We start from the raw sequence: 22,505 nt of genomic DNA, 5'->3' as shown, positions 1-22,505 counted from the left end.
ACCCAGGGAGTCTGCGGTGGAGCTGGGGCCAAGCCCCAGACCTCTCCGGCCCACGCATCAAGTGGGCTCTGGGTTCCGAAGGCCGCTGTGGGGCGCCCCCACCCTGGGGAGCTGGGAGTCCAGGCCCGGTTTTGCATCAGGCCCTGCTGAGGTGTTTCCTCCTCCTCCTCCTCCACCTCCTGCTGCTGGTGGGGCAGCTGCTGGCTGGCGAGTCAGCCGCAAGCCGGAGTCCCCTGCTGCTCTTCTGGTCCCTGAAACTCAGCAGCCAGGGAAGCCAGGGTCACCGCCACCGCCGCCCTCCCATTCTGGACTCGTACAGGTAACACACCTGGGGGCCGGGCCCTGATGAGGGCCAGGCACTGCCACCTGGAATCCTGGGCACCCTCTGGCACCTGGGGCCCTTGGGGAGTGGGGAAGGGACCTCCAAGTGGAGGGACAGATCATCACTCCCGAGGAGTTGGAACAGCAACAGGGGGGAGGGTCGCGCTTGCGCCTCTGGGAGGAGGAGGGACCACGGGACATGGGGGCTGCTGGGGACACGGGGCTAACCCACAGCCCAGCCAGGCAAAGCCCACCGTCACACACACACACACCTGTCAGCCCCCTTGGCACAGAGCACACAGCATAACACGCAGCACACAGGACAGCACACAGCCGAGTCACAGGGACAGCGCAGGAGGAAATGCACACGGAGCACACACCCACACGGCACTGTCACCAGAAGTCACTGGGCACCCTGCGCAGACAGTGGAGACTGATCCCTTGGCAACGTGACACAAGCTCCTAGACCCCACACCCACCCTGCCCAGCACAAGAGAAGGGAGGCATCCACCCACCCCAAAGAGGAGCCCACCCTGGGTGTGCGCCCCCCAGCACCTCGGGCACCGAAGCTCAGGAAAATGTTCTTGCCCAGCACCCAGTGTTCACCCTGTGTCCTACGCAGTATAGACGTGCAGAAACCCAGGCCCTCAGAGGTAGCCCCAGAGGAGGAGGCTCGCTGGGGCTTGGGCACTGAGTCAGCTGGGAGGAGACTGCGTGGAGCAGGCACAGGGCACAAGCCAGGACCTGCCATCGAGATGTCCTCTTCCCATCAGCTCCACTGCACAGAGGGGCGGGACAAGAGGAGAGGCCGCCCAGTGGGCTCAGGTCATGGCCATGTCCAAGTCTTGGGCCCCTTGCTACGTCCATATGCCCCTCAGGGCTGAGCAGATGTTTTCCTTCTGGAATCACCATGGTACCTGGGCACCAGCTGCTTTGCCAGCCTGGGCCTCCACCTCCAGGTCCCCAGCCAGGTCTGAAGTCAGAGAGTGGGGGAGCCCTGTGGCCAGAGGCGCCCCAGGCTCCAGGCGAGAGAGCAGGGCTGAAGGCCTTGGTGGGAGTGGGTGCAGCAGTTACCTCTGGGGAGGAAGTCGGGGGTGTGAGCTGGGGCGGAGGTTGCCTCACACAGGAAGGGCAAATGGGCAGGGCGGAGATCAGGGGTGCAGGGAGGGAACCCAGATTGGGAGGTTCCTAGATGGGAGGGGAGCAGATGTGAGGGGTGTGTTGGGGGAGGCTTGTGTGTATGCATAACCGTGTGTGTGCAGGTCCATTTCAGCAGGTGTGTGTGCGTGTGTGTCTGGATATGGGTTGTGTGTGCATTACTGTGTGTGTGCAGGTCCATTTCAGCAGGAGTGTGTGTGTGTATGGGTGGTTGTGTGTGCAATGCTGTGTGTGTGCAGGTGTATTTCTGCAAATGTGTGTGCACACACATGTCTGGGGGGTGGTTGTGTGTGCATTGCTGTGTGTGTGCAGGTCCATTTCAGCAGGAGTGTGTGTGTGTGTGTGTGTGTATGGGTGGTTGTGTGTGCAATGCTGTGTGTGTGCAGGTGTATTTCTGCAAATGTGTGTGCATACATGTGTCTGGGTGGGTGGTTATGTGTGCATTACTGTGTGTGTGCAGGTCCATTTCAGCAGGAGTGTGTGTGTGTGTGTATGGGTGGTTGTGTGTGCATTACTGTGTGTGTCCTGGTGTATTTCTGCAGGTGTGTGTGTACACATGTCTGGGGGTGGTTGTGTGTGCATTACTGTGTGTGTGCAGGTCCATTTCAGCAGGAGTGTGTGTGTGTGTGTGTGTGTGTGTATGGGTGGTTGTGTGTGCAATGCTGTGTGTGTGCAGGTGTATTTCTGCAAATGTGTGTGCATACATGTGTCTGGGTGGGTGGTTGTGTGTGCATTACTGTGTGTGTGCAGGTCCATTTCAGCAGGTGTGTGTGTGTGTGTGTGTATGGGTGGTTGTGTGTGCATTACTATGTGTGTGCAGGTGTATTTCTGCAGGTGTGTGTGCATATACGTGTCTGGGGGGTGGTTGTGTGTGCATTACTGTGTGTGTGCAGGTGTATTTCTGCAAATGTGTGTGCATACATGTGTCTGGGTGGGTGGTTATGTGTGCATTACTGTGTGTGTGCAGGTCCATTTCAGCAGGAGTGTGTGTGTGTGTGTGTATGGGTGGTTGTGTGTGCATTACTGTGTGTGTCCTGGTGTATTTCTGCAGGTGTGTGTGCACACATGTCTGGGGGTGGTTGTGTGTGCATTACTGTGTGTGTGCAGGCCCATTTCAGCAGGAGTGTGTGTGTGTGTGTGTATGGGTGGTTGTGTGTGCAATGCTGTGTGTGTGCAGGTGTATTTCTGCAAATGTGTGTGCATACACGTGTCTGGGGGGTGGTTGTGTGTGCGGGTGTATTTCTGCAAATGTGTGTGCACACACATGTCTGGGGGGTGGTTGTGTGTGCATTACTGTGTGTGTGCAGGTCCATTTCAACAGGAGTGTGTGTGTGTATATATGGGTGGTTGTGTGTGCATTACTGTGTGTGTGCGGGTGTATTTCTGCAAATGTGTGTGCACACACATGTCTGGGGGGTGGTTGTGTGTGCATTGCTGTGTGTGTGCAGGTCCATTTCAGCAGGAGTGTGTGTGTGTGTGTATGGGTGGTTGTGTGTGCAATGCTGTGTGTGTGCAGGTGTATTTCTGCAAATGTGTGTGCATACATGTGTCTGGGTGGGTGGGTGGTTGTGTGTGCATTACTGTGTGTGTGCAGGTCCATTTCAGCAGGAGTGTGTGTGTGTGTGTGTGTGTGTATGGGTGGTTGTGTGTGCATTACTGTGTGTGTCCTGGTGTATTTCTGCAGGTGTGTGTGCACACATGTCTGGGGGTGGTTGTGTGTGCATTACTGTGTGTGTGCAGGTCCATTTCAGCAGGTGTGTGTGTGTGTGTGTGTGTATGGGTGGTTGTGTGTGCATTACTGTGTGTGTCCTGGCGTATCTCTGCAGGTGTGTGTGCATACACGTGTCTGGGGGGTGGTTGTGTGTGCATTACTGTGTGTGTGCAGGTCCATTTCAGCAGGTGTGTGTGTGTGTGTGTGTGTGTATGGGTGGTTGTGTGTGCATTACTGTGTGTGTGCGGGTGCATTTGACTGTTGCAGCTTTACAAGGCCTGGCTTTGAGGGTGATGCCCTGTTCCTACCTCAAAGAGTCACAACCCCATTAGGTGAGCAGTGTGTGACGAGAGTCTGTGATGTGTGTGCAGCCAGGGATATGGATTTGTCCTCAGACTTCTTACACAGGTGAAGCTGCCTGGGTGAGCCCCATCTCCCTATGTCAGGGTTAATGTGTGTGCCCATATTTGGGGGCATGGGTCTGGGCCAGTGTCTCCATAGGGCCCTTCGTTGGGGCCATGGGACATGCACAGGTATCTGTGTGTGTGACCGTGGCAGTGTGTACTTCTATGGGTCTGTATGTCTGTGTGTGCCGTCCTGTGGCTCCCTGGGTGTGTGTGCCAGTCTGCACACTTCTCCAGGTGTGTCCCTGCACCAGCGAGCACGTGTGCCCTTCACCACACTTTGACCTCAGCCTTCCCAGGGTTGTCCCCTACGCACCACCAGGGCAGCTGTTCGGGGCGATGCTCACAGTGGGCATCGGGATGTGTCATACTGGGCCAGGGCTTGACCTGACGCTTGCTCTGCCCCCAGGCAGCTACGCATGCCCAGCTGGGGCACGGCTCCAGCTGATGCCCCAGAGGGACCACTCGTCCCAAGAGGGCTCTTGGGCCCTGTCCTCAGTCCCCATGGCGCATGGGCCAGAGCCAGAGGCTGACGGACTGTTGGACCTCAGCTTCCTGACCGAAGAGGAGCAGGAGGCCATTGCCGACGTCCTCCGACGAGATGCCCACCTGCGCCAGCTGGACGAAGGGCGGATCAGGTGAGGCCAGGGGCGGGGGCCAAGCCAGGGCAGCCAGAGAGGCAGGAGCCTCAGGCGCGTGGGGGCTCCGGGCCCACACCCTGCCAGGTATCTCAGGGCGTCTTGGTTTCATCCTTTCGTCCCTTCTGCTGGGGGCCAGCTCAGAGCCCTCCAGGGTGGCCCCAGCTCCCTGCCATCCTTGTGCTTCCCGGCCCCTCCCTCAGGACACCAGACTGCTGCAGCTGGAGCTCTCCACACCCTGCGGAGCACCGCCCCCAGTGCCTGGGGCAGGGACCAGCTCCTGAGCCATGCCCACAGGCCTCCCTGATTGGGCCCTGCCAGGCGGAACCCCGCCCCCCAACACACAGTCACTTGGGGCTCCCCAGTCCCTTCACTTCCAGGCCCAAGCTGTCCGTCCTTGCTGTCAGGACGCAGTGGCAGAAAAGCATGGGAGTCGCGACCAGAACTTGGGCACAGAGACACCTGCTAGCCACGCGAGGTGGGGCACTTAGCTGAATGCCCTAGCACCACTCTCTTCATCTGTAAATGGGGTCAAGGACCCTACCTCAGAATTAATAGGATTACGTCAGAGTGACCCACAGTCAGAGCTGAATAATCTTTTGGAGAATTCCAATTTGTCCTTTGAGAAGCAACTCAAGTGTCCTCTCCTCTGGGTAGTCCCCCTGGCTTCCCCCCAGGCCGAGCTGGCCGCTCTCACATCTGTCCCAGTAGCTCGCTTGTCCATCGTGGAACAGGTCTCCCGGCAGCCCGAGCTCCTGCAGAGCAGGGATCAAGTTGTGGCTGTAGGGTCCTTGGTCATTGGCAGGGAATCTTGGTTGGGTGAGAAAGCAGCAGCCATGCCCTCTGCTCCTCCAGCAAGCTCCGTGCCTCGCTGACAGACCCCGGGCAGCTGAAGACCCAGACGGGGGACTGGTTCCAGGAAGCACGCTCCCAACGGCACCAGCATGCCCACTTTGGCCCTGACCTTGTCCGAGCCTCTATCCGCAGGAGGAAGAGCACCAAGGGTGAGGGGAGACCCCCGGGGACAGGGCAAGCCTGGGCCAGGGGTGAGGGGAGACCCCCCCAGGTAGGGCAAGCCTGCGCCAGGGGTGAGGGGAGACCCCCGGGCAGGGCAAGCCTGGGCCAGGGGAGAGGGGAGACCCCCGGGCAGGGCAAGCCTGCGCCAGGGTGAAGGGAGACCCCCGGGCAGGGCAAGCCTGGACCAGGGGTGAGGGGAGACCCCCGGGCAGGGCAAGCCTGGGCCAGGGGAGAGGGGAGACCCCCGGGCAGGGCAAGCCTGGGCCAGGGGAGAGGGGAGACCCCCGGGGACAGGGCAAGCCTGGGCCAGGGGTGAGGGGAGACCCCCGGGCAGGGCAAGCCTGGACCAGGGGTGAGGGGAGACCCGGGGGGAGGCAAGCCTGGACAAGGACAGGGAAAGAGAAGACCCTGGCCGCAGCTCTGGGCGAGCACTGCCCCTCTGGGGGTTGCGGAGTGGGCGGTGCCCCCAAGGGCCCTGGCCCTGAGTGGCAGGCAGACCTGAGAACGGGCCTCACCACTCCACTCCCAGGCATAGGGGACCAGCCTCTGGGCAGCGATGGCAAGGCAGAGGCTGCTGGGAAAGAGACTGAAGAGGAGCCAGAGCCCAGGTAGGGAGGCGTCACTGGGAGCTGGGAGCAGGCACCTGCCAGTCCCGCTCCCTTCCCCTGAGAGCCACCCACCCTTACTGGCAGGCTCCCCACAGACACCGCCCCTGCCAGGACGCCCAGCGAGACTGAGGTGAGGAAGATGTGTGCCCAGCCCAGGGCAGAGCTGGAATGTGGGACCTCGGACACACCCCTTCCCTGCTCTGGGCCGCAGCGGGGTCCTTGGTAATAGGGAGGCATGGGCACTGCCTGGGTGGGAGCCCCGGGAGCTGACTCAGCTCTCCTGCCCCAACCTGGGAGTCAGGCCGGCGGGGGGCAGGCCCGGCAGGCCCAACTGGTCTGGCAGCTGGTTACCGGCCCTGCCCAGAGGGCTGCTCTAAACCTTGAAGGGGGGGTAGCTGGCTGGGGCCTCTGACCTCTGACCCTAGTGTGACCCTTGATCCCCCAGCCCTCTTGGCGACCTCTACCCCTTGCTTTCTTCAGGCACCGGATTTCTGTTTCCCATCTGTCCCGGCAGAAGCGTCAGATCTTGAGGGGCCCCAGACCCAGGCAGGTGAGTGGGTGCGCAGGGGGCGGGGCACACAGACGCTGGGGATCTGCCACCTTGAGTTGTGGGTAGGGGAGGCCCCTGTGGCCCAGGGCAGTCCCGGGTCTTGAATCTGCAGGCGGCTGGGCCCCTAAACCAGCCGCTCCGACTTGGCTTAGGTGGGTGGAAAGGGGTACACTCAGCAGCTTGTGTCCACCCCAGCCCCGGGCCAAGGGGGCTTGCAGATCCACGCCCAGGAGGCGGACCCGGAGCTGGAGCCCGCGTCGCCGGGAGAGCCCGAGCCGGCGGCCCAGGTAGGCGGGAGCGGCCCGCGGCGGCTCTCAATACCTGGAGCGGACTCCGGGCGGGGCGTGCGCCTGCCCGGGACTGAGAGCCCGCGGCGGCCCCAGCGCGATGGGGGAGGGAGGGCACAGGAGGGCGCCCCGTCACTTGCCGCCTGTCCAGAGCGAGGCGGCACCCGCGATCGTGGAGAACGGCGAAGGAGCCCCGGAGTCCGGCCCCTCCTTCGACCGCATGCTCAGCAGCAGCTCCTCCGTGTCCAGCCTCAGCTCCTCCACGGTGAGGCCGCGAGGAGAGGACCTGGGTGGGGACCTCAGCGCCCCGCGTCCACAGCCCTGCGCAGCCCTTGCTTGAGCCCTCCCTCGCTGGCGCTCCAGCCCCACGCACACGCCCTCGCAGCGCTCTTTGCCGCTTCGCTCACCTTGCGGGCCACCGCGTGCTCCCCCGGGGCCCCGACGTGAGCCCCCACACGCCGGCCCTGATCGCGCACCTCGGCCTGCAGCTGAGCGGCAGCCAGATGAGCCTGGCGGGGGAGACGGAGGCCGGCGCCGTGCAAGTGCGCGGCTCCCTGCAGTTCGAGCTGCGCTACGAGCCCGACGCCGCCGAGCTGCGCGTGCAGGTGATCCAGTGCCAGGGCCTGGCCGCGGCCCGCCGCCGCCGCTCCGACCCGTGAGTGTACAGCCCGTCCCCGCAGGAGCGCGGGGCACAAGGCAGCGGCTCTCGCGCCCCTAGCAGCACCCGAGCCGGCGCCCCATCCTGTTCCCTGGGCCTGTTTCATCCACGGGGACCAGTGAGGACCCAGGGAGCCAATTCCTCTGGCAGGCAGGATGCTAAGTTCCGGGCTGTGGCTGGGGAAGCGCCCAGGGCAGAAGAGAAGGCCGGGGACAGGGGTGCGGGAGACAGCCTGGCCTCACCTCCCGTTCTCACCTCTCCCGCCCCAGCTACGTCAAAAGCTACCTCCTCCCGGATAAGCAGAGCAAGCGCAAGACGGCGGTGAGGAAAAGGAATCTGAACCCCATCTTCAACGAGACTCTCCGGGTGAGGCTGCCTGGACGGGGCGGTCACCCATTACTGCAGAGCAGGCGGCAGGGGCAGCCAGTTTCCTCCGCTCTGCGGGAGGAGCGGCACGGAGGACCCCACCCCGCACCCCATAACCGGTTCCCCAGTGCGTCGGTCTGGTGGCGGCAGCAGCGGGGGTCCAGACCCCACCCACCCCCAGCGATGCGCTTCGCGGGCCCCCTAAAGTGCCTTTCCTGTTCCAGTACTCCGTCTCGCAGGCCGAGCTCCGCGGCCGCGTGCTGAGACTGTCTGTGTGGCACCGCGAAAGCCTGGGCCGCAACATCTTTCTGGGAGAAGTGGAAGTGCCCCTGGACACGTGGAACTGGGACTCTGAGCCCACCTGGCTCCCCCTGCAGCCCCGGGTGAGGCAGCCAGGCCCGCGGGGGTTGGGGACAAGCTAATCTCCCGCCGCCTTCCGCCGAGCCTCCCCGTGGCCCCAGGCGGAAGGGCCAGGCCAGCACTGCCCCAGGCTGCAGGTGCTAGCGTCCCTCCGACCTTTCGGCGGAGGCCCCTGCCCCTGCAGACCCCGCCCTCCCCGCTGACCACACCCCCTTTGTGTCTGGAGGTACCACCCCTCGCGGCTCCCGCCCCACCCCTTGACCAGCCCACCTCTCGCAGGCCCCACCCTCTCCCGACGAGCTTCCCAGCCGCGGGCTGCTCTCCTTGTCCCTCAAGTACGTCCCCGCCGGCTCCGAGGGTGAGTGACCACCCCACGAGAGGCCCAGCTGGACGGGTCCGGGAGGCGGGAGGCTCCCGTCCCGCGAGGCGCTGGACCTGAGCCGAGCCTGTCCGCAGGTGCGGGGCTGCCTCCGAGCGGGGAGCTGCACTTCTGGGTGAAGGGGGCGCAGGGCCTCGTGCCGCTGCGCGCAGGATCCCCGGACACTTACGTGCAGTGGTGAGCGCAGCGCCGCGGCTTCCCCTCCTCCGGCCCGCAGGGGCGCTCCCAGCCGCTGAGGAACCCCTGCCAACCACCCCTCAGCGGCCTGGCCTGGGCTGTGAGCTGGGAGCAAGGGCGAGGGCGCGGCTTGCACAGAGGCCGGGAGTAGAATCCCTGCGTTGCGCGTGACTGGCGCCTCTGGGGCGTGGAGAGCCGAGGCTGAGGCTGAGGAGTTGCCGGGCCCCCTCCACGGACACGGGGAAGCTGGGCTGCGCTGCCTAGGACTTGTAGTTCCCAGCAAGCTCTGCGGGACCCCTAGGGCCCGCCCTCAGAGTGAAATGGAGGTAGGCCCATCAGGGTCTGGATTCCAACCCTGCTTAGGCCAGAGACATCTGAGCAAGAGTTGAGTTTGCAGAAAAGGTCCTGAGGCTTTGGAAACTTCAGAACCTACTTGGGGGAGGGGGCAGAGGGGACAGGGAGCCAGCGCAGGTCACTGAGCTAGGGAGTGGCAGAACTGCATTGCACAGACAGCACCCTGGGGCCCCGCGTATGGGAGGGGGACATTCACAGGTGGGACACCAGGGAGGAAGCTGAGGCAAAGGTGCCAGGGCACTGGGGGTTTGAAGCCAGGTCTCAAGCAGGACCCCTGGGCCAGGGACGCGTGGGAGGGAGAACGGTAGGACCTGGTGACAGTTTGGCTCTGAGAAAGGTAAGGGTGGCCGTCTGCCCCGCAGCTTCGTGCTGCCGGATGACAGCCGGGCCAGCCGCCAGCGGACACGGGTGGTGCGCCGCAGCCTCAGCCCCTCCTTCAACCACACCATGGTCTACGACGGCTTCGGGCCTGCCGACCTGCGCCAGGCCTGCGCTGAGCTCTCCCTCTGGGACCACGGGGCCCTGGCCAGCCGCCAGCTGGGGGGCACACGCCTCAGCCTGGGTACCGGTAAGCCCAACAGCACCTTGGGTACTCCCCTGCCTCTCCTGAGCGCTGGCGTCCTCTGAGAACTGGGGGTCACACCTGGGAGCCCGAGGGCTCCAGCATGGCCACTTCCTCCACCCCTGCCCACCCGCACACAGGCAGCAGCTACGGGCTCCAGGTGCCCTGGATGGACTCGACCCCCGAGGAGAAGCAGCTGTGGCAGACGCTGCTGGAGCGGCCCTGCGAATGGGTGGACGGCCTGCTCCCCCTCAGAACCAACCTGGTCCCTAGGACGTAGCCGTGCCTGGCACAGCCCCTGCCCTTGCTACAGTCAATAAAGTGTGACCCGAGAGGCACTGTCTGCTGGGAGAGGGGCGTGGCAGGGGGAAGGGGAGGGGCCGGCTTAAAGAGCCTCAGACTTAGACACAGAGACCTCAGGAGGCTGGGGAGCCCCCACCGACACACACACACCCCTCCCGCGTTGCCAAGACGAGGGTACCAACGTGTCCTGTTTAATAGTCTTTGGTGGTGCACAGTGTGCGCGGTTCCCCCCACTGGGGCGAGGCCTGGGCCTGACCTGGCCCCAGCCGCCGGCCTTCCTCAGTTGCCCAGGTCCTGGGGCGGAAGTGTGAGAAGCTGCCTGGCTCTTCTGCATTCACGCATCCGTGGTCAGTGCCGCCCCAGAGGCCCTCAGTCAGCCTCCCGGGGCCCAGGGGTAACTGGCGTGGATCCTGCTCGCTGTGCCAAGATGGCTCTCCAGATCCGGCACACCATCCCTCCCCTGGAGGCAGAGACTCGGTGTGGCTGGGCCAGAAGGCTGGGCTCTCTCTGGAACCCACCGTCCTCCCGGGGCCCTGCGGTTTCCAGGGAGGAAGCTAGGCAGGCCAGCGGTGGGGATGTACCTGATGTGGGTGTAGACGAGGTCGTCTCGAGTGGCGCAGGTAAGCAGGGTGTGCAGGGTGAAACTGTGGCTCAGCAGCTGCTTGTGGACGAAGCCCCACGGAAAGAAGAAGAGAGAAAGTTACAGGAAGGTTCAGCAGGACAGAAAATACAAGCGCTGCCGAGGGTGCGGAGAAAGAGGAGCTCTGGCGCATTGCTGGTGGGGACTGAAGTTAGTGCAGGCGTCAGGGGAAGTCGGCATAGCAGGCAGAGCTGCCGCCTGCAGTGCCGGCATCCCATATGGGCACCAGTTCAAGTCCTGGCTGCTCCACTTCCGATCCAGCTCTCTGCTGTGGCCTGGGAAAGCAGTAGAAGATGACCCAAGTCCTTGGGCCTCTGCACCCATATGGGAGATCTGGAAGAAGTTCCTGGCTCCTGGCTTTGGATTGGCTCAGCTTTGGCCATCTGGGGCATGACCCAGTGGATGGAAGACCTCTCTCTGTCTCTCTTTCTGCCTCTGCTTCTCCGTAACTCTGCCTTTCAAGTAAATAAATAAATCTAAACAACAACAACAAAAACTAGATGTGGAATGCCAGCATCCTATATGGGCACTGGTTTGAGACCTGGCTGCTCTACTTCTGATCCAGCTCCCTGCTAATGCACCTAGGAAAGCAGTTTAAGATGGCCCACCTGCTTCAGTCCCTGCACCCATGTGGGAGACCCAGAAGAAGCTCCTGGCTCCTGGCTTTGGCCCAGCCCAGCCCCAGCCATTAACAGCCATCTGGGGAGTGAACCCGTGGATGGAATCTCTCTCTGGCTCTGTAAATCTAAATTTCAAATAAGTAAATAAATCTTAAAAAAAAAAAAAAAAAAAAGCTCTCTCTTTAATATCTCTCTGTCTCTCCCTTTCTCTGTCACATGTATCTGAGGTGATCTATGTGCCAATTATCCTGGCCTTTACAAATTGTATGCATTTTATGAAGTAGCACACTGTACCCAATAATTTAAGATGTGCCCATAGACCCAGGCACTGGCTGCATTCTATCAGTAGGCTAAGCCATAGCTTGGGCTGCCAGCATCCCTATCGGAGTGCCCGACTGGAGTCCTGGCTACCCCAACCTACCAATCCAGCTTCCTAATAGTGCGCCTGGGAAGCAGCACATCTCATGCTTGGGTTCCCGGCTCCTGGCTTTGGTCTGGTCAGCCCTAGCTGTTACAGGCATTTGGGATTTCACATTCCTTTCTGGGCCTCAGTTTTGTCATCTGTACAGTGGGAGAGCATACTAAGTACTCTTCCAGCATCGAAATGTTCTGCATCAGAGGAAAACGTCATTAGCTGAACGATGGAAGGAGAGGATAAGGGAGTCCTCTGGGGGTGAGGGTGGTCAGGGAGAGTCAGTGTTCTCTTCCTCACCGTTTGGATGGTCCCTGAATCCACGCACAGTTCCTGGAGCCACTGGACCAGGCTCTCGTCTGTAGCAAGAGCACCTGTCAGGAAGTCAGGTGATGAGCCCCTGGCCCGGGGACCTCCCACGATGAAGTTGCCTGGCACCCACCGCGGGTGTTCCCTGATCGGTCCCGCTCACCTGGCGGCCCGGAGGCCAGGGCCCAGGTCCCGGCCTCCTCATTCACCCGCTGCAGAGCCCGCTGCACCAGGTTCTGGCACTCGCGCTCCTTCTCCACAAGGACATTTCGAAGCCTGGGGGGAGAGCAGGAGAAGGGCGTGGCGAGGGAGGCGTGGGTCGAAGCCCAAGCAGAGGCTACGAGGGACCCTCACGAGCGACCCTCGGGGGCTTTACCTGTCCGTCTCGGCTCGCAGGAGACCCAGCTGCACTATCAGGGGCGGGGGCCCCTGCGCGGGCTCCCCCGGGAGCGGGCTCAGCCGGATCCTGGTCTCCTGCTGCTGCAGGGACTCCTCTTTCCCCGACTCCGCTGACCTCGGCGAGCCTGTCTCCTTCTCCACCTCTGCAACCCCAGTTCGGCGAGCTCAGGCCGGGTGCAGACGCCCGTGTAGGGTCCCCAAACCCCAACGGGACAGTCAGGCCGGAGGGAGCCCAGCCCTGGGCAGGGGCCAGCCCCGGAGCTGCCCACTTGGCCACGACCCCACGAGCTCCCGCCAACCACGCCTCTAGGCCCAGTTCCGTGTTCGCCTTGCCCCCCTTCGCCCGGCCACACCCTCGCTGGAGGCCAGCTGGCCCCGCTCCCGCGCGCACCTGGGACCAGCACTGCCAGGGCTGCCCGGACGGCGCGGCTGAGCAGCGAGTCCAGCACGAACATCCAGTGCGGGCGGATCTGGCGCCTGCGGAGGATCTCCTTCACCTGGGGACAAGAAGCGAGGCTTGAGGTGCAACGGGCTGGGAAGTCTTCTGCCGGAGGCCAGCGGGTTTGGGGCAAAGGGAGGGGCTGGGAAGCTAGGACTGGGCAGACGGCCCCAGCCATCTTCACGGAGACGCGGCATCCAGGAGCATCCAGTCCCCGCACACCCCCAGGCGTGGGAGCCGCGAGAAAGCGCCCTCACCGCATCCGGGAAGGCGAAGAGCGGGCCGTGCAGAAGTGTAGGCCCCAGGCCCCGGGCCCGCAGCTGCCCTTGCAGCGCCCGCAGCTCCTGGGCCAGCTGCCGGCGGTTGGGAGTGTGGATGTGGGCTCCGAGGCAGCGCAGCAGCTGTTCCACATGGATCCGGTCCAGACGGGAACCCTGAGAAGGAAGGCAGAGGTCTTCAGCGGGTGTTCCCACCTGAGCCAGAGAGACGCTGGGGTTGGGGCAGCCCATCAGTGCCAGGCCTGTCCATGCTCAACCACCAGGGGGCGGTGGGGCGCGCCGCCCACCTGCTCCTTCTCCCCGCGCAGACTCTCCGCCAGCTCGGGCAGCTCCTGCTCCAGCACCGCCGCCAGCATGGCCCGGCGCTTGCTCTCCTGGTGCAGCAGGCTGAGCCCCGAGCTCTCCTCCGAGGGCGTGGGCTCCTCCACCCCTGGCTCCTCGGGCACCCTGGGCGCAACGGGGGGCGGTGGATGGAGGGCGCACAGCAGCACCGTCCAGCCACCTCTGCCCCAGGCTTGGAATCCTGGCTCTGTTACTTGCATGCCCTCCTCAGAGGGATAAGAAGAGACAAGCCTGATGCTGAGGGGACACAATGGGAGTAAAAGCATCTGGGAGAGGGCAAAGGGCATAGATAAGCACCAAATGCAACCCCTGCAAGTGATCACGGTGCCCAGGCCCCCAAGAAGGGCTTTTTCTGGAAGGAGTACAAGGGCTTAAAAAAAAAAATCCAAGGGAAGCCACCCCAGGACCCTCGGCTCTCACCGGAGCTGGCTGGTGCCGCCATAACTGAGGCAGCGCTTCGGGGGGCTGGCAGAGCCCTGAGGGGGTGCCTGAGGACTTGGGAATGTCTGGGACTGGGTGGCGGAGTCGGCTGAAGGAGTGGGGCTGGCCGCAGGGACTCCTGAGGGAGGCAGTGACAAGGCTGTCATCTGGGTGCCGCCTCGGTCGGCTCACCTCCCGCCTCCCCCTGCTCCCTCCACCGCATAGCACCTGAGGGCGGGAGAGAAGGCTGGGGGGAGCTAGGGCTGCGACTCCTCTTCCCAGGCTGCAGGAAGGGGTCCCCCAGCAGTGCCTGGGCACTGGCTCTGAGCCGGGGGTCCGGCTCAAAAGTTCGAAGGAGGAAGGCTTGAGCCTCGGCTGACAGAGAAGCAGGCATTGGTGGGTGCACCTTGTACATGCCCACCTGGCGGAGGGGGCAGAGGGCAAACAAAGGTCAAGGTTGGAGGTGTTCAGGGCCCAGGCTGGCCCTGCCCACCCCCTCTGGCCAGGCCCTGAGAGAGGGGTCTCACCTGAAACATGGCAGCCTGTGGGCTCCCTAGCTCGTGGAAAGGTGGGCGGCCTGTGGCCATCTCGATCACTGTGCAGCCCAGCGACCAGATGTCAGCTGCCTTCCCATACCCGCGTGGGCCCTGGTCAATGATTTCTGGGGCCATGTACTGCAGAGTCCCTAGGACGGGAGCAGGAGCAATGATGCCCACCTAGACTTTATCATGGGTGAGGGGGACTCCATCACCTGGCTGCCTGCACCCGTACTGAACCTACCACCCAAGACAGACCCCAGCACCACCCTGATCATCAACGCTCTGTCCTGAATTTCATCACCCGCCCTACTAGGCTCCATCACCCCTCCTAAGCTCCATCGCCTTCATGGACTCTAGCACCCACAGGAGCCTTTCACCATACAAGCGCGATTGCATCATCCCCACCCCCAAACTCTGTCACCCCTCTGTCCTCCACCACTCAGCTTGGCCTGCGTCAGCATGCCTGGGCTCCATCTCATTGCTAAGCTCAATTTCATGTCCAAGCTCTACTTTGAGATCCCATCACTTCACCCCCAGGCTAATCACCTGCCCTGGGTTCCACACTCCCCCACACCCTCCCTAACACTGTAACTCCATGGGAAACCTCAGTCCCTGGTGGCTCCAGTTCTTCTGCTCCAGGCAGCATGCCACTCACCCCCGCCACCTGTTACCTGTGAAGGTCTCAGCACAGGGTGTGATGCCCGCCAGCCGCTTGGAGGTGCCAAAGTCAGAAATCTTGAGCAGGCCACTGAAGGTGTTGATCAGCACATTGTCTCCCTAGTTGGAGATCACACAGTGCTCAAGTGGACACTGGGCTGTGTCCCTGACCCCAGAACCGGACCCTCTTCTTGGGATCCCATTGCCTGGGAATCCCAGCCTCCATCCACCTCCTCCTGCCATCATCCCACTTCTACGGCCCTTGGGGAGCTGGCATCGGGGCCGCTTTCAGATCCGAACTTCTCTTCTCTCCTGAGCCTCTCTGATGAATTCCCCACCCTTTTGCAAAAGGTCTGCCCACATGATGGAAAACGCCAGCCTCCGTGTGGGACTGCGGCAAGCGGAGGCCGGCCAGCCACCGGACCTTCCCTACCTTGATGTCGCGGTGCACAATGTGGTTGTCATGCAGGTAGCTGAGACCCTGCAGGATCTGGCGGGTGTAGAAGCTGATGGTGCTCTCGTTGTCCTTCAGGGGCCCCCACACTGACCGCAGCAAGGAGGACAGGCTGCCTGGGCAGATGCAGTTCACCATCTTGGAACCACTGCCCCCGCCCACACATCTCTGCTCAGGGCCCAGACACACCCATGCCACCGCCCAGACTCCATCTCCCAGCGCCACTCCCTCAGCTAATTATGGGCTACACCACGCACCCACGCGAGGCTTTATCTGCCCCCAGGGCTGTCCACCCCTTGCCCGGCTCCACCCCCGCGCCCCGCGCCCCACGCCTCGGGTTTCATCCCCATCCCACGCAGACAGGTACCTCCAGGCACTTCCTCCATGAAGATCTTGAGATAGCCGCCCTGGCTGGCGGAGCCCAAGTAGCGCACGATGTTCTTGTGGCGCAGGCGTTTGTGAAGCGCGATCTCTTCGTGCAGGGGCTGAGAGAACCTGCGGGAGGTAGAGGAGGCAGGCACGGGCGCCTTCGGGCCGCGAGGCTCACCTCGCCCCCGCCCCGGCCGAGCCCCGCCCCCAGGGCCCGCCCCGCCCACGCGCCCCTCCTCACAGCCCCGCCCTGCCGTGTGGCCCACAGACCCCGGCTCACAGCGCGGGGACTCGCGGGTCCTAGGAGCCCTCCCTCTCGGCGTTCACCATCAGGCTCCGCCCGAGCCCCGCCCGAGCCCCGCCCACCCGGGGCTGCGAGCCCTCCGCCCCGCCCTCCAGGCCCGCCGCGCGCTCCGCACCTGCGGTCCCGCTCCGGGATCTCCTTGATGGCGATGCGTACCCGCGTATGCCGCTCGCGGCCCGCGTACACCACCCCGTACGTGCCCTTGCCCAGCACGAGCCGCTCGCCACTCTCCGTGTACTCATAATCAAACTGGGGGCGCAGGGTGACAACGGGGTTCAGCAGGGTCCGCAGCCCTTCGCCCTCCTGGAGCCCCCAGGCCCACGCACGTCCTCACCTCCAGCACCTCCCCCACGCCCTCCGCCTCCTCTGCGGGCGTCGAGGCGTTCGCATTGGTCACCAAGGCCTGAATCAGGCCGCAGAACCTGAGGGCGAGGGAGGTCAGAGGGGAGCCGCCCCCTTCTTGGCCGGAAGCAGCGGGGGGGGGGCCTCATCGCTCCCTTTCCTCCCTCACCGCCCCCGCATTCCGACCCCTCCGGGAGGCTGCGCACCACTGGCAGTGCCCCACGCTGGGGAAGCACAGCTGCACGTCCTGAGCCGGCGGCAGTGCGTAGAGGAAGCAGCAGCGCTCGTCCCGCTTGGAGGCGCTGGCAGGGGGTGGGAAACCCGTGAGAGCCGGGCCCAGCGGGCAGCGCCTCCCCCGCCGCTCCCAGGTGCCCCCGCTCACCTGACCCCACAGATGGAGGCGACTGGGAAGGTCCAGCCGGAAGGATCGCCCTTGGGGAGAGGGGGAGTTTGACAGAGGGCACCGGGGACCCGAGAGGGGTCTGGCGGTGGGCGAAGGGCTGGAGGAGAGGGAAGAGGTGTGTAGAGGTGAGTCAGGGGCTCAGCGGTGACGTCACCTGGGTCTCCGGCTCCAGCAGGCTCAGGGCCACCGCCTTCACCAGGGCCTTGCCCTGGACCTCCAGCCTCGCGGGCAGCAGCACCTTGCTCATCTCCACCACGAGCACCTACGGGCGGTGTGGAAGAGAGGTCAGGCAGGAGGGGCTCAGCCTCTCTCCCAGGACCCCGCCCCCAGGGACCTCACAGAGCACTGGTTTCCGGGAGGAGCGGCCGTCTTGAGAGGCTGGCAGGACTGCAGCAAGAAATGCAGCCAGAAGTGGGCGCGGCGCGGGGGGCCGCCGGGGGGCTCGGGCGTGGGTCTGAAGTGCTGATACAGCAGGAAGGTCTCCATCACCGACACCAGGTACCTGCAGGACAGCCTTGGCTCAGCTCGGCCGGGCACCAGCCAGCACTGCAGTGGACGTAGCCAGAACGTGGGCATTGGGTGCCATGGGTTGCACAATGTGTGGAGCCGCCAGGTCATGGACTCCGGGTTCAGGCTGGGATACCAAGGACATGGGTGCAACAGCCGACAGCCCAGGCCAGGCCGGGACTGCAGAAGAGGCCACCTACCATATGGGGGCATTGAGCTTGTACAGCTGCTCTGCGGCCAGCACCACCTGCGTGGAGTCGTTGGCGAGGATCTGGGCTCCCAGGTAGAAACCTACATCCCAGTAATACTGCATCTTCTCCACGCAGCCCTTGCGGGCCAGAAGGCAGCCCAGTTTCATGCCTGGGGTGGGGGGGCGACATGGGGTCCAGTGAGTGGCTGTAGGCGAAAGGAGTGAGGCCCAGGGTGTGCCACACCACGCACGGGGGCTTGAAGCTGGATGTGGGTAAAAATTTAAGTGTGGCAGGACCTCAGGAGGGAGCAGGAACTGGGGCACAGGTGAGGGACTGGGTAAGCAGAGGTGGAATTCAGCGAGCAGGTGGAATTCACATGGACTGCCTGGGGGCAGCCATGGGCTCAAGGGCTCCTGAGGGCCCAGGACAGGTGGGGAAGGACCCAGGGGTGGATATGGGCAGAAAGGGCCCCAGGGATAAACTCAGTCCAAGCACCTGGCCAGTGTCCTTCCCAGGCCCCGCTGCGTCCCTGTCGGTGGGGGCCAGGAGCTGGGATCTGGACTCACCTATAAGCTGGAGCTCCTCCGAGTCCTCAAAGTGCTGGCCGGCAGCCATGAGCAGCACAGCTGCGTTGATGCCCGAGTGCAGGCTGGGCTCCACATCGAAAGCCTTGCGGTACCTGGCACGCAGGTGGCGGACACAGGGCTGCACCACCGCGCATGGCCTGTCCCCCGTCCCTCCAGCTCAGCCCGCCGTCCTCTACTCACGTGGCCCACTTACCAGTGATAGGCCTGCTCCAGGCACCCAGCGTCCCGGAAGCCGGAGCTGAAGAACATGTCCTTGTAGACGCGGCCGCACATGCAGTACAGGTCAGGCGCCACGGAGCCCTCGCACTGCACGAGTGGCAGCAGCACAGCCAGCGCCTTCTCCCGGTCCCCGGGCCTGTTCCTCCTAGGCGAGGGGGAGGGGCTGCAGAGCTGCCTGCCTGAGAGCTCTGACACCCCCCCCCCAGGGACCCCGAGACCTGAACACCAGGGGCTCTTCTGGGACTCAAAACAACAGTGACCCTGGTCAGCACTGACCTCTCCCCGGGTAGTGGTTCCAGAGCACAGTGATAGTGGCAGTGGCTCTGGGGAGCAGTGGCCTTGGGCAGCTGCCGCCACACCGAGTGCAGTGCCACCTCCCCTGGCCCCAGCAGGCAGCAGGAGCTCAGAACAACCGCGAGCAGGTCTCTGCACCGCAGGGGTCCCGTACGGCTAGGAGTGGGCCCTAGCTCTGCCTAGCCTTGCTCTGCCACTCACCGGTTGAGGGCGAAGGTGTAGTGGAAGCACACATTGTGCTGCTCAGCCACGTCACAGGTGGGCAGAGCCTGCAGCGTCTCCACCAGCTCGATGATGGCCGAGTAGTCCTGGGCAAGAGAGCAGCCAGCGCCGGCATGATGGGAAAGCGTGAGCCGAGGTCCCGTCCCATCCTGCCAGGCCACCTGCCCACCCACCAGCCTCTGTGCGCCTCCCGGGGCCAGCAGGCATAGCAGACACCACGCTGTGCGCCCCACGCCAGCTCTTCCCAATCTCCCCAGGAGGCAGTGGCCTGACCAAGCCCTCTCACAAACAAGGACACTGAGGCACGGGGAGGTTCCATTGGCGCAGGCAGGAGCCTGGCTGCGTTTCTGAACACGGAGCACCTGCACGTCTCGGTAGGACAGCAGCAGGTTCATGACGATGTCCGGGCTCAGCAGCTCCACGCTGTCCAGTCTCTGCTGCAGGCGGGCCAGCTCCTGCCGCAGCTGCTGCCCGCTGAAGCGCTCCCGTGCCTGGCGGATGTCCTGCCGAATGGTTTCCCGGAAGTAGCCACTGAAGTCCAGGGCAGGAGAGGGAGAGAGAGGATGGAGGGGCTCGGCCCTCAGCCCACTGTGCCCTCGCCAGCCTCTCCGGGTGCCCCCTCCCGCTGGCCCCTGTTACCAAGAGTCTGTGGGGGTGGCCTCCAGCAGGCGGGCGAGCCGGCCCACCAGGGGAGTGAGCAGGGCCTCAGTGCCCATGCCCGCCTGAACCAGCCCGTCAGCCAGGCCCCTCAGGAGGCCTGCATCGCCACACAGCACCCGACCAGTAGCCGTCACCACATAGGGGATCAGCGTGTAGCTGCCAACGCAATCCTGGCGGGAGGGAGGCAGGAATCAGTGGGGGTCAGAGGTCAGCACTGGTGGAGAGAGAGAGCAGCGATAGGGTCAGAGGTCAACACTGGGGGCGGGGCTTGGAATAGCAGGAAAGAGGCGCACTTCATGAAAGGCGGCAACAGGGGCTCACGGATGGGGGGGTGCATTAGGGAGGCAGAGGCAATGGAGGTGGCCAGGAAGATTCCTGGAGGTCAGAGGTCTTGGGGGGGGCGGGGGCAGAGGGCACGTGGAGTGAGGGGTGGGTTCTGCTCACCGAATTCTTCTGGAAAACATCTTCCTGCAAGAGGAACACGGTCAGACTGATGTTGGCCCCGCCGCCCCGCCCCCACCCGCACAGCTGCACAGCCGCCGGCCACCTACGCGCAGGGCCTGCAGGTCCGGGAGGTCGGCCTGGGAGCAGAGCAGCACGTTGTTGGTCATGCTGAAGCTCTCCCGCACGCCGAGGTGGTAGAACAGGGAGGGCTGCGCCAGGGAGCTGCTCACCTCCAGCACCGCCACGTCTGCCGGCACAGCGGGAGGCCCTGAGCCCTGCGGCCCCGCGTGGCTGGGCCTGCCTGGCTGTGGGGTCCCAGCAGCACCCCCGTTTGCTCCTGGCCTCGGTTTCCCCCTTCCAGGGCCCCTCAGCCTCTTTCGCAGAAGCGACAGCTGTGGTGTTGCGGGAGAGGGGCTGGGCTCACCAGGCCGGGACCCCTCCTCACACTGCTCAGAGCCTCTGGGCACCGGGCGTGCGGAAGGTTCCCCGGTCATCTGCGAGGCCGCAGCTGTACGAAGCCACAAGTTCCCTGCCCTGGGTCCTCACCCCAGACTCTGGAAAGGGGCCGGCCTCATCAGTGCGTGTAGAGGACACCGCGAGCGTGTGTGTGTGTGTGTGTGTGTGTGTGCTCACAGCCCACACTCTGAGTGGGACAGCGACTGCAAGGGTCTGAGTCAACGCGAATGCCATTTGTCGTCCGTGTCTGTGTGTCCTCGTGGGTGGGTCGGCCTTCGTTTTAGCCTGCGATTTCGTAGACATCCAGGAAGCGCTGTCCGCGGACGAACAAGTACCGGCCAGGACCCCGGGGTTGGCAGGAGGGAGGGGTGGCCCGCCAGGGAACAGCTGCCTTCTGGCTCCGCCTCGCCTCGCCTCCGCTCACTCTCAGAGCTGCGGGGGCTGCGTTAGGATCCCCAGACGCCAGTCCCTCGGGTTAGGCCCCTTGCTCTAGTCCAAGCTTCCCTCCCAGGATTAGGACTCCAGAGCCCCGCCCCCTGAGAGTCCACAGCCCCGCCCCTCGTCCCGCCCCATCTAGGAGCCCGGCCTGGAACCCTTGGTCCCATCCCGAACTCCGGCCACCTAAGACCCCCTAAGTTTCCCCGTTGTCACAGCCCCGCCTTTAGTCCTCCAGCCTTAGCTAACCCTAAGCCCCCGCCATGGCCCCGCCCCGGAATCGCGGAGCCACGCCCATCCGCCCGGCCCCGACCCGCCCCCGGCGCGCGCGCTCACCCGCGTTGTAGAAGGAGTCGAGCGCGGCGGTGTCGCCCAGCGCCAGCGTCCCGAAAGGCAGGGTGCGCAGCTGCGGCGGCGGCCGCGGTCCCGGGAGCTGCGCGCAGGCCTCGCGCAGACAGCGCAGCGGCAGCGGCTCCGCCTCGGCTCCGGCCCCGGGCTCCACCGCGGGCCGCGGCTCCCGAGTCAGCACGTAGACCACTCTCAGCGGCCGGCTCCGCGTGCAGCCCCGGCCCGGGGGCACAGTGGCCGGCCGGCCCCGACTCAGCGCCTCGGCCAGTGGGTCCTGCCAGCAACTGCCCGCGCGCTCCAGGGGTCCGGACCGGGGGCACGGCCCCGCCATGCGAGGGCGCTAGGGCGCCGAGAGCGAGGGAATCTCTGGCGGGGCAGGCACCTGGGGCGGCCGATCCCGGGATCTCGAGATCGGAATTCCAGTCGAGACGGGACCTGGGGATCCAGAGTCCCGCCAGACGTCCCGTTCTGGAACTCTGGAGTCTGGGGACAAATCTGAGCTCAGGCTTCCGAAGTCCCGAGGACCTGAAATCCGGGACAATCTGAGGCACCCAGAGATCGGCGGTTGGGAGCCCCAGGGGCGGTCCTGGGAGCCGGTCCGGCTGAGTCCGCCAGTCCTCAGGGAACGCCGCCGTCGCTCTGTCCTGCCCTCACATGTAGGCCGGGCCCAGCCCTCTCCCGGCCGGCCGGGAAAGCTCCACCCTCGGCCCTGGGGCAGCGCCGCTCCCTCAGACCGGGGACTCGGCCTCTCCCCTCCCTCCCCTGCCGCCAGAACTTCTGAGCCTGGCGACTTCCGGGACAGCCTGTGCCCCCAAACGCGCCAACCACCGTAGAATGCTCACGGCAGGCCAGGCCGGGGCTAGGGGACCGGCCGGATTTGCAGCCCCTGCCCTGCAGGGATCCCTTGAATGAGTGGCTCACCAGAGCCATTGGTGCGCGCAGGGTGGAGTGCAGGGCCGGCAGGGGCAGGTGGGAAGAGATCGGAGTGGGGGAGGCCTGTGCGCTACCCACCTTGCAGCAGGGAGTGGGCGGGGCTTGGGCCGGAGCCTCTACTCTGGCCAGAGTACAGAACACAAGGCGCGAGCAGTGGAGGAATGGAGGACCCGTGCTGACCTCGACCTAGAACGTGACTGTGGGGCTCCCAGAAGCACTTCCCACTGTCAACATTTCTCTGCCCACTTGGAAGCACCCCAGAAACCCTAGCCCTTTGGGCTCCCCAGCTTCCAGTCCCCTAACTTTCTAGTGCGAATCGGTGACCAAACAGCAAGCTGGTTGTCGACCTCAGTGGACCCTGACCAGGGACTGGGGACTTGGAGAGTGGAGGAGCCGTGCCCGGTGCACGGCGGAGCTGGGCGCAGCCTT

The 22,505-nt window shown here is 64.2% G+C and overlaps 2 protein-coding genes across 5 annotated transcripts; one reads left to right on the top strand and one right to left on the bottom strand.

The window, feature by feature from the left end:
• Positions 1-9,884, top strand: SYTL1 (synaptotagmin like 1). Of its 3 annotated transcripts, XM_051856795.2 has the most exons (15): positions 9-319; positions 4,004-4,232; positions 5,088-5,236; positions 5,779-5,857; positions 5,942-5,987; positions 6,338-6,407; positions 6,603-6,694; positions 6,846-6,959; positions 7,183-7,349; positions 7,622-7,718; positions 7,943-8,101; positions 8,358-8,436; positions 8,535-8,634; positions 9,351-9,556; positions 9,691-9,884. In XM_051856795.2, exons 2-15 carry the CDS (start codon positions 4,042-4,044, stop codon positions 9,828-9,830), a joined length of 1,689 nt encoding a protein of 562 aa, XP_051712755.2. In that variant the 5' UTR covers positions 9-319; positions 4,004-4,041; the 3' UTR covers positions 9,831-9,884. The 3 variants fall into 3 exon arrangements, with proteins under 3 accessions (XP_008264108.2, XP_051712755.2, XP_051712756.2); XM_008265886.4 differs by lacking the exon at positions 8,535-8,634 and having other exon boundaries at positions 1-319; XM_051856796.2 differs by lacking the exon at positions 9-319 and having other exon boundaries at positions 4,058-4,232; positions 5,111-5,236.
• A 144-nt stretch (positions 9,885-10,028) lies between these two features.
• Positions 10,029-22,068, bottom strand: MAP3K6 (mitogen-activated protein kinase kinase kinase 6). 2 transcript variants are annotated; one of them, XM_051856794.2, is made up of 29 exons: positions 21,132-22,068; positions 20,012-20,151; positions 19,905-19,928; positions 19,440-19,630; positions 19,163-19,331; positions 18,780-18,886; positions 18,259-18,429; positions 18,045-18,157; positions 17,488-17,647; positions 17,120-17,282; positions 16,935-17,042; positions 16,760-16,809; positions 16,584-16,679; positions 16,370-16,457; positions 16,151-16,284; positions 15,730-15,857; positions 15,342-15,478; positions 14,923-15,028; positions 14,240-14,397; positions 13,941-14,133; positions 13,713-13,851; positions 13,238-13,397; positions 12,930-13,106; positions 12,625-12,730; positions 12,211-12,376; positions 11,998-12,110; positions 11,826-11,899; positions 10,435-10,511; positions 10,029-10,313 (listed from the first exon to the last, which is right to left on the bottom strand). In XM_051856794.2, the coding sequence occupies exons 1-29, from the start codon at positions 21,472-21,474 to the stop codon at positions 10,223-10,225; spliced, it is 3,882 nt and encodes a 1,293-aa protein (XP_051712754.2). In that variant the 5' UTR covers positions 21,475-22,068; the 3' UTR covers positions 10,029-10,222. The 2 variants fall into 2 exon arrangements, with proteins under 2 accessions (XP_051712754.2, XP_069935122.1); XM_070079021.1 differs by lacking the exon at positions 21,132-22,068 and adding an exon at positions 20,451-20,886.
• Positions 22,069-22,505: the final 437 nt, after the last annotated feature.

This window comes from Oryctolagus cuniculus, chromosome 7 (assembly GCF_964237555.1).
Source record: "Oryctolagus cuniculus chromosome 7, mOryCun1.1, whole genome shotgun sequence".
NCBI classification, from domain to species: Eukaryota; Metazoa; Chordata; class Mammalia; order Lagomorpha; family Leporidae; genus Oryctolagus; species Oryctolagus cuniculus.
Note: the sequence above shows the minus strand (reverse complement) of the source record. Positions and strands in the feature narration are given on the sequence as shown.